General features: G+C 39.2%; 1 protein-coding gene across 2 annotated transcripts; it reads right to left on the bottom strand.

The window, feature by feature from the left end:
- Nucleotides 1–6172: 6172 nt before the first annotated feature.
- Nucleotides 6173–13438, bottom strand: TAC1 (tachykinin precursor 1; the record flags this gene model as incomplete). 2 transcript variants are annotated; one of them, XM_084229478.1, is made up of 6 exons in its annotated part: nucleotides 6173–6222; nucleotides 9417–9470; nucleotides 11013–11036; nucleotides 11677–11721; nucleotides 12197–12293; nucleotides 13316–13438. In XM_084229478.1, 6 exons carry the CDS (start codon nucleotides 13436–13438, stop codon nucleotides 6173–6175), a joined length of 393 nt encoding a protein of 130 aa, XP_084085604.1. The 2 variants fall into 2 exon arrangements, with proteins under 2 accessions (XP_084085604.1, XP_084085605.1); XM_084229479.1 differs by lacking the exon at nucleotides 11677–11721.
- Nucleotides 13439–14803: the final 1365 nt, after the last annotated feature.

Raw genomic sequence — 14803 nt, 5'->3', positions numbered from 1 at the left:
TTTGGTATTCTTTGGGTAGATACTTGGGAGTAGATTGCTGGGTCTTATGGTAGATCCATTTTTTTTTTTTAAGATTTATTTATTTATACAAGAGCGGGGGTACAGGCCAGAGGCACTGGAGGGTGAGAGGATTCACCAGAGACAGAGAAGGGAGAAGAACAGGCAGACGAACCAAAAGCACTGCTGAGGGGAGCAGTGGGCGAGACAGGAGAGGTGTGCCTCGTCATGTGTGTTTCTCCCTGGCCGGCCGGGAATCGAACCCACTCTGCAGAGGCTGTGGACAGCTTCACAGCACTGCGCTCAACCCGCTGTGCCACTGGGGAGGCCCCTCCATTTTTTTTTTAAGATTTATTTATTTATGCATACAAGAACTGAGGTATAGGCCAGAGGTGTGTGGGGGTAGGGAGGTGAGAGGATTCACCAGAGACAGAGTGGGGAACAGAACAGGCAGACTGACTGAAATACACTGCTGAGGGTAGCAGTGGGCAAGTCAGGAGAGGTCTGCTGTACCATGTGGGTAGCTCCCTGGCTGGGGATTGAACTCGTGCTGCAGTGGCTGCGGACAGCTTCATACTTTGCGTCTTAACCCCTTGCACCACCATGGAGGCCGTGGTAGATCTATTTTTAATATTTTGTTGTAAAACATCCATACTCTTTTCCACAACAGCTAGACCAATCTACATTCCCTCAGTGTACAAAGCTTCGATTTTTCTCCACACCCTTGCCGACACTTGTTATTTCTGGTCTTTTTGACATGGGCCATTCTTGTGGTTTAGATATGCATTTCCCTAATGATAAATGATAATGGAGCTTATCTCTGCTATGCTGGATTAGAGGGTTGGGAAGCCATGTCAGGCACAAGCCTCCTTCAGCTCTCCAGGGAAGAGTCCTGAACCTTAGGGATTCTTCCATTTGGGCCTTCTTGCCCCCGCCATGGGTTTTCTTCCTTGGTATGAGCATCTCTCTGTCTCTCCTGTCTGTCTGGGTGCTGCCTTTTTATCCTTTGTTGTAGGAGTTTTTCTCTGGATTTCAGGTTTGCTTCTGTGTAGATTATTTCCTTTTTAGTGTAGAGTTGTTGTTGCCATGCGGAGAGGTAGACACAGTACTTCCTACTCCACATCTTAGTCCCCGCCTCTGGAAATCTGCCTTCTTTATCTTTCCCAGGTCATATCTTTCCATCATCCAAGCCCAAGTAACGTGTTACTTCCTCTTTTATTCATTCATTACTTTCCCTCCTCCTTCTGCCAGCATAAGCACCTGCTGTGAGCCAGCACTATTCCAGAAGCAGGGGATTACCAAAGGGGAAGAGGGAAATGGTCTCTGCCATCACATGGCTGATCATGCTTTAGCTGCATTTCTCTTATGGTAATTAAGAGTGTATCTCATCCTTCTGTAAGATAGCGAGTAGTTTCATGCTAGTATTTTTGTCTAATTCATTTATCACGTAAAGTCTTACAACTAACAGACAATTCACAAGATGAATGCATGAGTGGATAAATGAATAAACAGGTAAATGAATGAATTAGTCTTTTTGACCTGTTATATCTGAGTACTACTACTACATAATTTTTACCCTTATGAAATGGTATAAAACCAATCCAGCCTCCATCATTATGGGTTGGAGTCACATAAAATGGTTTATACCAAGGATACCATTACAATGACATTTTTTTTTAAATCTGGTAGTATATCTGTGGATTAATAGAATATATTTTTATAGCTAAATGTAATTGAATCAGGATTGGGGAAAAAAAACAAAAGGCTGCAAATGCAGAATGATATGTGACCTAATAGACAGTACTATTTAGAAGGGAGCCTTAATGTGTATAGGAAAGAATAACATTTTATGAATAGCACTAGAGGTTGTTTTTAAATGTCCCCAAATATTTCTTATGCCAAATAATGACTCAAGAAAGCAAAGATGAATTATCCCAGATACTTGGTTTATTTTAGAAAGTAGTTTCCTTACATGTATCTAAAGTAGCTTTGAGGAAAGCTGTCACACAGGTAAATATTTTAAAGAATTGAAATTAATACACTCAAAGTTTAGGGAGAGGAGGGACTGTCTCCTGGAAATATCCTCTACCAAGGTCATGGTAAGATGAGCTATTGATTTGAATTGAGTTTATTTTTCTCACTGTCTTTTAGTTTCTTCCTCTACTTTTTGATCTAGAAGCTGTCTTCTTTTCTTTTGTACAAACCTGAGTTATTTTGATAAAAATTATTTTGTTTCATGAACTCATTCACATAAAAGGCTTCATTTACCTCTTACTTTTGTAAAACATTTTTCAATTTCAAGGGCAAGGGGAAAGGGAAGAGCCTTTTTCCATTTTATGGGATTGTCCAGGAATCTGGGGTCAGACAATAAGAGTAAAATAGACCAACAGCTCCTCACATACTTGATTTTCTTTACTATTCCTTTCAAAAAGCAAGCTGTTTATTATAAAGGAAAGGAATATATTGGTCAGCATCATTAAGCTGTTAATTTACAAGACTTGTGTCCTGAGGAAAAGTTTCATATGATGGAACTAAGAGAGATTTTTACGTTGAATCCAGTAACCTTTAAAATTTTTAAATTTAACTTTTTAAATTTGTGTGTGTGTGTGTATGTCTATGTACAGATCCTTCAAAACAAATGTTTATGGATGCATATTTATGTATAAACACAGATAGACACACATAAGTATATACTTTGAAGAATGACAATAAAACAAAAACCAGGGTATCTCCCACCCATGTTAAGCAACAGAAGATACCCAGTACTTTAAAAATTCTGGGTGTAAACTCTACTTCTTCTCCGAACAAAGGAATCACTACCCTGTCTATGTTTCAATCATTTCTTGTTTTTATTATAGTTTTGCTAATTACTTGTATGTGTCAAATAATACATTATCTCATTTTCATTTCTTTCTATCAAGCAACAAAATTTTGAAACAAAAAAGTACTCAATCACTTAATTACATGGATTGGTCTTTTTTGCCATTTCATAACAGAACAAAATATTTAGGAAAGAAGAGAGGTGAATAAAATGTATTTCATTCAAGAAACTATGCCACAATTAGGTACTAATAGTAAATATGTGTATTTTTTAAATGTTTTGGTTCACAGCGTCTCTTTTTTTTTTAAAGATTTATTTATTTTTATACAAGAACTGGGGTACAGGCCTGATGTGTGTGAGGGTGAGAAGATTCACCGGAGACAGCAGGAACAGAACAGGCAGACTGAAGAAATACACTGCTGCGGGGAGCAGTGGGCGAAGACAGGAGAGGTCTGCTTCGCCATGTAGGATTTTCGCTGGCCGGCCAGGATCAAACCCGTGCTGCAGAGGCTATGGACAGCTCCACAGTGCGGCGCTCAACCACCTGAGCCACCTTGGAGTAAATATTTAATGAATACAAAGTTAAAGGTGAAGTTTTTCTCCCTTTCGCTAATCATGCTGTTGCTGGGTTTCTGGACCAGGAGGAAAAGCAGCTCATGCTTCAGGGACTTATAGCCTTTCAGGGAGGGAAGGGGTCTAGGAACTCTCTAGTGCACTGATGAACCACATAAAGTGCTACACAATTTGTGATACAACCCTCAATTTATTTCATATAGCAAAGTAAATTTAGAAACCAACAACACACACTTCTGCTTCCTCAGTGTGTTTATAAAAAACATTTTAGTGGTTAAAATATAGTGCTAATTTTCTCACTGGCATTGGGGAGCGGCTCACTAGAACAGCAGGCAACATTAACTGGATACTCACTGTGTGTCAGAGATTGTGCTGGAAGCTTTATGTGCATCGTATACCATAACCCTCACCTAAGCTCATAGTCTAATTTTCCTCATCTAAACTGATGAGTAAAATAAGGGAGGAAAATTAGGCAGAAAGAAATGAAGAGACTCACCCATCATCACAATGACCATTGCTCATAAGCAGGGATTCGAAATGTGAAGTTTGATGCTGAAACCCACATTCTTGTCCTTATCTATCTATTCTTACCTATTATTCTTTTTTTTTTTGAACTTTAAAAAAATATTTTTAAATTAATTTATTTTTTACATCATTGTTGATTTTTAAACAATATTTGCTCCCCCTCCCACCAGGTATAGCTCCCATAGAATTTCCTTCACCAATGCACCCGTGCACCATCACCTCAGTCCCCTGTGCTCCTCCCTCCCTCCCTCTGGTCCCTCTGCTTCCTCCTCCCCTGCAGGATGTCTCTGGTTTATAATTGTCTATTTTTGTTTTGTTGTGTTTTGTATAGTTGTTGTTTTTACAACAACAATTTTGTTCCCCTATATTCCTCCTATAAGTGAAACCATATTCGATCTTTTTCTTTTTCCTTCTGACTTATTTCATTCAGCACAATTCCTTCTAGTTGCATCCACATTGTTGCAAATGGCATGAGTTCATCTTTTTGGATTGCTGAGTAATATTCCATTCTGTATAGATACTATATCTTCTTGATCCAGTCCTATTATTCTTTCTTGTTGTTACATCTCTACAGAAACAGAAATAATTCAGATGTACTGCTTTGTGCCTAACAACATACAGGATAGGTTGCTCCAAGTCACTAAATATACCATATCTTCCTTTTAAATGATGGCATATTCCATTGTATCAGTATTGCCACTTGCTTAATTTCATTGTTTATATCCTCCTAATAATTCCTTTCTAATTTTGACTCTTCTCATATTATAATCTCTAACTTCAACATTTCCTTGAACTTTGTATCCTTATTTATAAAGTGATGATGATAATAAGAATGTTAATAATTATACATTATATGTTTTAGCTAGTATTATGATGATTATTATATATTATAATAAGTATTATTTAATAGAATATTAAACATTACTGATGGGGAGTGGGGTTCTAAATGATTCTGTCTCCATGTTGCTTATAATTTGTAACATTTTAAGTGTTTTGTATAACATAGAAAGAGTTTGTTGGTGTTCTTTAAAAACAAATGATATAAAGTCTAAAATATGCTTTAGTTCTTCTGTCCCACAAATGGTTTTAACATCGATCAACAACAGTCATAGTCCAGGCTAAACTCAAGGAGTTTTATTACTGACAATGCTTGTCCTGACTCATTTTTACCACTTGTCAATCTTTTACACCCTCAGTGTGATCAGAAAACAGTTTCCAGGACACATATCAATCATTTCCCTTAAATAGATACATAAGAGCCTCCCTCTGTATTTATCCCTGTTCTGTATTTATTCCCTATATTTGAAGTAGAGCTGGAACAGTATTGCACTGATATTTTATTCAATAAGGAAATAACCAGTAAAGTGCATCTTTAAAACAGATTGTTATCCTGTTTGTAGAAGGAAATATAGGCATGTATAAACAGAACTTAGTCTTTACTCTTTAGATTCCCAGATGTAATTATGTAATTGTTTTCTCCATGAATGATCTCATGACAAAGGACTTAGCAAAAAAAAAAAAAAAGTATATATGTGTGAGAAAGAAATTGAGATTACACTTTAGTCACTTTCCTTAAGGAAACAAATTAGTAGCTTTATGTTTCATTATTTAGCCGTCAAAACAATTTTGAACATATTTCATCTACTAAAAATAACCAACAACTGCTGATTTGATAAAAATGTTAATAAAAGAATAAGACCCAGTTCTCGAGATATTTTTTCTTTTATTTAAAATGTTAACTATCACAACACATTATACAATGAAATGAAGACCTTAGAATCACATTAAAACTTTTAAAACATCTCTATATACTCACAACACATGAAACATGCTGCAGGGATACAAACACAGTTTGATACCAAATCTAAGTACATTTCCACTGTGAAAACAAATAGAGAAGTATCGCCACACTGTGAGTTTCTTCCTTTTCAGCAGCTGATCTGACTGCTTCCAAGAACCAAAAGGGATTTCTTTCTTTGGAGACTTTATCAGGAACAGGTTTTTACTATTTCACTTGGATACTGTGCTTTGTTGGGAAGTTACCACAGATTTCTATTCTGAGGGAGTCATTATATTAGAATTATAGCACACTTTTACAACACATATGGGCACAATATGAAAAATAAACACTTTTTGAGTTTTAAACTCAAAACAATTATTATTAAATAAATAATTATTCCTCGTAGTGCAAGTCTCATTTTACCTTTCATTGGCCATTAACACAAAGGAAGCTCGATAAATAATACACTAGGTAGTTTATTTACGTCTTCTTTCATAATTCTGCATTGCGTTCCTTTCATAAGCCACTGAGAACAAAGAGAAGGTAAAAGACTTTTTAAGAGGATTCATTGAGTTTAAATTCAAGGCATACACAGTGATTTATTTGAAACTCACGGTGACTTTTTTTTTTTTTCCTCATGGAAGAATTTCTGAATTTTATTTACACATCTTCAAATTCTGCCTCAGTCTGAATCCTGATAGGAAGTGGCCTACCTGCAGAGTTTGTGGTTGTTTTGGTTATCCATCACATACCCAGTGCCCCAAAAGCATATTTCCACAATATATGGCCATGTTGCTCCTCAGCAGTGTTTTCAAGCTGTACAGGACCATGGTACATTATAAAGATGTCTAAAACCAGCAGTGGTAGTAGGATTACAGCAAAATGTGGGACTTTGATTGGAGGACAGAATCAATCATCTATAGGCCACAGGCCAAATCCAGTTCCGCCATAGGTTTTTTGTTTTGTAAATAACACAGTACTGAAACATGCCACACCCATTCCTTTGTGTATTGTCTACGACTACTTTAGCATTACAGTGGAAGCTCTGGATAGTTGGAAGCTGCAGGCTTCACAAATCCTAAAATATTTCCTGTCTGGCTTTTTTCAGAAAAAGTTTGCTGATTCCTATTATCCCAGTACCTAGTGGAGAGAGGCCCTCTTCCTGTCACGTGGATGCCTCCCAATGAGGGATTGCTTTTGAGACTAAAATCAGCCTCATTCTCTGTAGGTAGGTCCATTTGAGTCATCTAAGTACAACACAGTTTAACTTAACCTCCTGGCATGCTAATGGCCTGAAAGAGTTTAATCCAACTCTACTTAACAGGTGGCTAGTAATTTGCTATGACTGTGTAGCCACCCACAAAAGATAAAATTATATTATATTCACACGATATATTTTACCTATTCTAAGCAAAATTTTAAAGTGTTCTGTGCCCATAAAATGGTAAATATTATACTATTGTATCAAAATATTTAAATCTATTTTTTTAATCATTTTAGATAATCCTTTAATACTCGCATGATAGTGAAACTACTGAACTTTAAAAAAATTCAGTATGTCCTGTAGAAAACACTAATTTAAATAGAAACAGCAAGCCAAAAGAACTGTGAAAGGCATCACAGGTGCCATTCTAAACACTTTTCTCAGTGAGAGAATTTGTTGAGAGAGAAGGTAAAGGTTCACGTATTGTCGGTTCTTTCTTTTATCACTGAGAGGATGCTCTTTAGCAACCAACTATCATTTAGATTAGTTACAAGATGAATGTTTTATCAATTACATATGTCCTTCTGGAATAGAACAGTCTGAGCCCCAAACTGGGCAATTCTGAAGGAAGGAAAACACATCATTTCTTATCTTGGTTTGTTTGCATTAGGAGGATGACTAGTATAAATTCAATTCCTGACAAGGTTAAAAGATTCTGTTCCTCAGAAAATTGAGGAGCTGAATGCTAATATTAGCTAACCAAACACAGATGAGCGATTTAGCAGGAACATGTCTTCTTAAGTGGAAGCAATTTCCTCCCTGGCCTCTAAACCCTATGAAACTGTATGTAAACTTTTATGTGTATGAGCTGTTTAGGGTTTCTTCAGGAAGAGGGCTTCTGGATATGTCAGATTGTCAAAGGGGTCTGTGACTACACATGGTTAAGAACCAGATGACTGTAAAGAAGACTAGGATAACTTTGCCTCAACTGAATATATGGAAAAGTCTCTGGATTACATTTTGCCCATTTTTTCCTTTCGTATTTTCTTAACTAAAATGAAGGAGCAGATTTAGTCCTAAGTCAGTTCTGACTCATCACAGTTATTCTATTTATTATTTTCTATAATTGTATTATTTTAATACATTTAATAATATTTAATCAATTCTAAATTGAACAGTATCTCTGTTATTTGTAAAGTTAAGGATGAAACCTGTATTAGTTCTGGAGTGGAGAGTTGATGGTCAAAAAAATTATTAAGAAAACAGCAGTTTTCTTAGTAAAGGGTTAGTACATACTTTTGGAACAAATGAAGTCAATGTAGTTTAAATTTACATTCCAAATAAAAGCTGGAAAATAATACATACTAGTAAAACAATTTTAAAATTTTCATTAGGCACAGAGGTTACATCTTTAAAATTTAAATTTGAGCAGCCTGAAAATTTCTTAAGAAATACAAATGTTGTTTCTAAAGGTGAAAGGTAGAAAACCAATGTAAATACTAGAACATATCACTTTTGTGTGACTTTTCCAGATAATTAAGAATCAAACCAACACATATAGATTTGTAATATTCTAAATGGACAAGATAGCTTCTAATTTACTTTCTAATTAATTGCATGATTAGTATTGTAAGTCTATTTTCATGGAGGGTAAAATAAACAGAATTTGAATTGCTTTCCTGAAGAGCCTTAACTAGAGGCTATAAGGCTTAAATGTACTTAACAAAAGTTCCATGTTTATGAAAATGATAGAGGGGTTATTTCTCCTTGAAAATTATGTGATGGATGAGTTAAAAAATGAGAATTTTCAGATATATGTATGTGACACATTTACATAGAAGATAGAAACTAAATAGGAGAAAGGAAATATATAGTCATTATATCAAGTGGAAGAGTTGTTTAGAATGAAAATAGGATATATGGAATGTTGTGGCATTCCTGCTTGCTAATGTAGTGGCTTTAGAGCCAAACCGATTATAACCATCTAGCATGATTTGATTATCTCCCTTTTTGAAGGCACTGGAATGGATGTTTAGAGTTTGAGAGTCTAGAACTCCACAAAGGAATGATTTGTGTTAATGGAATAGTTTTGTTTATTTATTTTTGTGTGTCGAAGGCTACCAGATGCAATGTCTGTAAGACTTTCAAATTACCTTGGTAACAAGTGAAAAATCACTCTTATTTCCCACACACCATGCCTCTCCCCACCCTTATACCTTAATTCAGTAAGGTTACATGTGGTCTATTTAGCAGATATGAGGGAAAGATTATTAGACTAGCCCAAAGATTCAGGTTAGGTAATGACTAAATGGGGCAGACACTGGAGATGCGAGAGGTTTGAGGAAGATATATTGTAAACCCATTCTTGGATTTATTTATTACAATTAGATTTTTTTTCACCATAATACTCATTTTAAATTTATTATTCCTTTTTAATGTTTTGAAAACTGTTCCTTAGAAAGAAAATAATAGAAATAGATTTAAGTTACTATTTAAAGTCATGGTTTTATACATACCAGAATTTAAAGCTCTTTTGCCCATTAGTCCAACAAAGGAATCTGTTTTATGCCCTGGAAAAATACATTTAGGGGTAATTTAATATGTATGTCTTTGAGGAAATAAACTGTTATAGCTAGTACCAACAATAAGCAAGTTTCTGAACATATGCCTATATATAAATATATGTTATTTCAAATTTTGGTGAGCTCAAAGAAATAAAGACTCTTGGTAAGTTATCAATGATTCAAACAATACAGTGAAAGTACTTTTTTCAATTCAATAACTAGATATTAGCAAGAACCCTATAGTCATATTAAATTTTATCTGTTTAAAATGTTTTAAACATTGTCTCTATTTGAGCTAGTTTTGGTTTTTAGGGAGTCAATTTCACATTTGTGTGATAGAGAAATATCCAGGTTTATCTCTTCTTATTACTCAGTTATGTTGTATTTCTCAGGAAATGAACCTAAGTTAGTGAGATCCTTATAGTTGCTGACTATAAACTTCTAAGACGTCATTATTTCAGTTTTATTCAGTTTAAAAAAAATCCTCCATTTGGAGAAGTATTTTAGTTTCAACACTAATAAAATTATTTTCATTATATGGAATTTTGCTCTGTATAATTCCCTGGAAAGTCAAATTGTTAGAAAGTAAACATGAGTAACATTTATTCACTTTCAAAGAAGTCTTGGAAATGGTTATTTTGACTATAGAAAGAGAATGTCTCTTGGCTTAAAACTCTATCTGTTGAGAAAAGGGTTGTTTTCCTAATGTGGCCTCACTGCCATCCAATGAACCAAAATCCAGGCCAGAGTAAGTGATTAAGATGGACCCCTGGGATATCCCAGTATGATTAAGATGGACCCCTGGGATATCCTGTCAACACTGGTTCCATTAACTGGGAATCTGGGATCTAATGACCATCAAGTGTCACATTCTGCCATTTTCACTGCCCTGAGAAATATTATACTCTACTTTGATTGATTGAGGTTTTCCCTTCAATTATGTGTTCAAAACTGCATTTCTTTCGATCTTTATATTTTAGTAAGTATGGGTTCACTACTCTTGACACTCACTCTATCCTCTTAATTGGCTGCTGGATTACCCTAGTAATAAATGATGTTATATGATCCAGTATACTACAATGAATTGCAAGAGGCTATGCTTTTCTATATTTTTGCAAAGGAAGCAGCAATGGGAAAGAGGAGTGTGTGGGTGAACTTTTTTTTAACCACTGGCATTGAAATTCCTATATCTAAAACTAATAATTTATAGAACTTAAAGTGTTTCCTTTTTTTTTTTAAGCATCTTAAAATAACAACAAACAATAATTCACAATTTCTGTGTGTCAGGAACTCAGCAATACTTTAGCTGAGAAATAAAGGATTTTTAACATTAATGCATCTTTTTTTGGTAAGTATGATATTCAAAATGATAGGGCTTTAAACAATTATGTTCTGGATGTAATTGAGTCTCCTCCATTCTTACATAATCTTAATTAAAAATATTAAGTCTTAAGCTATGACAGAAAATAAGACCAGATGTTATATAAAGTGGAATTCAATGTAACTTACATTTGTTTTTGATAAGTGTCAAAATAATCTTGAACTTACTTTTATGAGAGATCTGGCCATGTCCTAGAAAATAGAAAAAGAAAATTAGCGAACACAATAAATTTGTTTTTTGTTAAATTATGTTTATTGAGGTAACATTGATTTACAGCACTATGTATGTTGTAGGAACATACACTCACAATTCTGTAAATGTATGTCATCACACCATGCCTACCACCAAAGCCCCAGTAATTCTCCATCATAGTCTACTGCAATAATTTGTTTTAAAGCTGCTATCATATCTTTTAAAGAGAATTTAATATAAATTGATTTTAAAAACGTACACTATTTCCCATTCACATACTAGCCTGAGGAATATAGCAGAACCATAAATGCTAACCAAATTATTAATAATAAAAACAAGCTATATTAACAAACCCAAAGGAATATTTAAAGTGCTTTCTCTGGGCCACTCAATCCAGGACTCAAATCCAGGATTGCCACACTCCTGAGACCTATTAATAATTGATAGGCATCTTTCTGTTTTCTTGTAAAAAACACATCTTCAAGGTGGCTCATCCGTTGGATGCTCAGGAGAGAGATGCAAATCCATCTCATTAAATAGACATAATCAAGAATCTGTATTTCTGCCCATAAAAGACAGTCTCGGCTTTCCTAGGTGTACATTCACAATACTGTAATAAAGATTTATAGAAATGTTTACCATAGAGAGCCTTTAACAGGGCGACTTGTTTTTCAATTGAGGAATCTGACAAGAGATGAATTGAGGTTAACTATTTACAGGTTCCACCCCGTGGTGTGATGAATTCAAGGAAACTGAATATTACTATCAGGAGACACTGAACACTTAAGTGTACCCCAATGGTTTAAAATCTGTTTCCACATGCACTTAGACCATTCCGAGTACAACCCCCTGGGGACCCAGGCGCCTTCCACCTAAGTTGGGATCTTCATTCAAGGGAGCTTTTAGCCAAGGCTGGATCCTGTTCGTGGTGGTTTGGGTCACTCTAATATTGTGAAGCATGCAAAAAGGATCTCTCCCTCCCTCCATGGGCAACTATGTGTTTGAGTGAGGTGGGGGTCAGTGGGGTGTCCGCAGTCACATCCCTTTTTAGGGTACAAGTAGCTATCTACTCAGAAAACAAGAGACAGGTGCTCCGAGAAGTGGCAAGGAGACAGGGCGGTTCCCCATAGTGCCAGAGCGGGATGGCCGCCCATCTCACCAGCATCCCGTTTGCCCATCAATCCGAAGAACTGCTGAGACTTGGGTCTCCGGGCGATTCTCTGCAGAAGATGCTCGAAGGGTTCAGGCAGCTCCTCCTGCAGGAAAGGCGCAGGGGCAAAGAGGTGTGTGGGAGCCCAACGCTGGACGCCCAGAACCCGCAGCCATTCCTTGGGTGCGCTCCAGCCCCGGAGCTCGGCATGCGGTGGGGACCAGCGGGTCTGGCCGGGGAAGCCTGCTCCTTGGAGAGGCAAAGAGAGGCCGGGCTTCCCCGCGCCGGGACTGAGTGGAGGTCAAAGCAAGGGGCTCCCTCCCTGAACCGATGCGGGTGGAACTCGGCTCCAGCGCCGCCGCCTAAACCCAGCAAGCCCTGCACGCTTTCCGCTTTCCTTTCGGGGCGGGAGACCTCTGGTCGCGGGCACCGACTTAAGAGACACCTCAGCGTGCTAAACGCGCACAGGTGTGTGGGGGCTGGGGAAGGGTGACGACGCTTGACAAAGGACCCGAATGGCGCGACTCGCACTGTTCCCCGGAGGCACGATCCCTTGAACCAAGGATCCCTTGAGAGCCACCTAAAGGAAAACTTGGCGGCTACGTCCTCACGTCCGTACAAATAAATGTCAAGACAGGGAGTTAGTTTTCCTCCCACCTCTGCCCGCTAAGCCCCGGGTAACGAGCCCCCTGCCCCTGCTTCTCCCTGCGACCAGGGAGGGCTACTCTGCCCCCGCCCAGCTTTTTGCAAATACCTGGTTCCTGCAGCTGGACCTGAGTCCTCGAAATTCCCATTTCTAAGGGACCAAACCCCTGGCACCATAGAGGTGACTCATTATGCCCTGTTTTAGTGAGAACCTCGGGCTCAATGAGGAAGGTCGCATTCCTCTAAGGGAGTTCCTGAAATCCGACGGTGCAGCCTCCGGGAGGAAACTTGGGTCTTGGCATCAGTAACCCGTGCGGGGCCCATGGAATGGCGGTCCTTTCCCCCCACCCCCCGCGTCTCCAGCTCCCCAGGTTGCAGTGCCCCTCCTCGGGGCCCGCCGGCCTGACCCGGGGGCTGGACTGGGAAAGTGACAGCTCCCGAGGCAGGAGCAACAGCGCGACTCGACTTCGGACCGGGTCTCACCTTAACCTGGTCGCTATCAGACCAGTCGGACCAATAATTTAGATCATCGTTGGCTCCAATTTCTTCTGCAAGCAGTTGAGTAGAGACGAGAAAAAAGACTGCCAAGGCCACGAGAATTTTCATGTTGGATTTCTGGAAAAAGTGGGGGCAAGAGATCGAGGAGAGAAAAATGTTGGGGGTGCCTACCCCGAGAGTTGGGGGAGCAGAATTTTAGCATCCACAACAGAGCCCGGGAACGCTTGACCCAAAATAAACAGCTTCAGGGTTAAGAAGTCTCGCCTGTACCTTTATAGGGAAGAGAATCGCGCCCGAAAGCTCCTCAGATCCCCTTCTTGGATCCCAACTTGCCCAGTTCTCCAACCCACCCACCCGCGCAGCCAGGAGGCTTTGCAGGTGCTAAACAGAGGGACGGGAGCGTTTGGGAAACCGTCTCCCAGGTGATTCCCCCGCGGTCATGCCGACCCCTCCTGCCCCGCAGAGGTCCCCTCGCCGTCCACAGCCGCCACCTGGGAGAGCGCGCGGCGGCCGCGGCCGGGTTCGCACCGCGCGGGCACTTACCGCGGAGGACAGGTCCGCGCGCTGCTCGGGCTGGTCTGGACTCACTCGGGGCGCTGCGCACTCCGGGTGGCCGCGGCGGGGGAGAAGCAGGTCGCTGAGCGCTGTGGTGCTCGCCTGGTGCAGCGCAGTTTTTATCCGAGGCTCGACGAGCGTCGAGACCCACGTGACACTCTCCCCCACGCGACTTTCTGCTCAATATTTAATTAGCCGCCTCCTCTCCTTGCTTGCGTCTGATTGAGAATTTCCGAGACGGTAGGCCGTCGGTGCCCATGACATCCGGACCCAATTGGGTTCGAAATGACGCAATTTTAGGAAAATCGAGATCTCGCCATCCAATCCCGAGTGACCACTCTTCTTCCGTCTGCACGTCTGACGCCCCCTCCCCTCTTCTTCAGCACCGGGTTCCATGACACCTGACATTACTCATCAAAATAGAGCAAAGTGACTCATCCCTCGGACTTCGGCAACTTTTCTGTCCCTTGAGACGTCAGGCTAAGTTGAACTTTTAAGGTTGACTTCTGGTATTAAATGTCGGAAATCTGGGGGAAAGGAGCACTTCAAAAGGGGTGTGTGTGTGTGTGTGTGTGTGTGGCCGCGTCTTTTCACTTCTATTATGTTTCCATCTGCAGAATGCCTTAAGTGTTTCCGATATTCTTCCATGAGCAGAACATCCTTACTCCAAATCAGCTAGCATACTGGCGTTTCTCCGGAATAATGAATGGCTTTTCAGTCCCATAGTATTTCAGACAATGGAAATATTTATTTCACATTTTGCAGAAAGGGGAAATGTGGCATTCAACGTAGAACTTTTATACTAATGCAATTCTAGGATTTTTTTTTATTCCAAGCTGTGTTCTCCTTCTTCTAACATTCAGGAGTAGGAGTTGGAAGAGGACATTTTTCGTTTCTCGTTCTTGCTGAAGGCTAGGA

The sequence above is a fragment of the Talpa europaea genome (genome assembly GCF_964194135.1).
Source record: "Talpa europaea genome assembly, chromosome: 3".
NCBI lineage: Eukaryota > Metazoa > Chordata > Mammalia > Eulipotyphla > Talpidae > Talpa > Talpa europaea.
The sequence above is the reverse complement of the archived record's forward strand: the minus strand, read 5'-3'. Positions and strand labels throughout refer to the sequence as shown.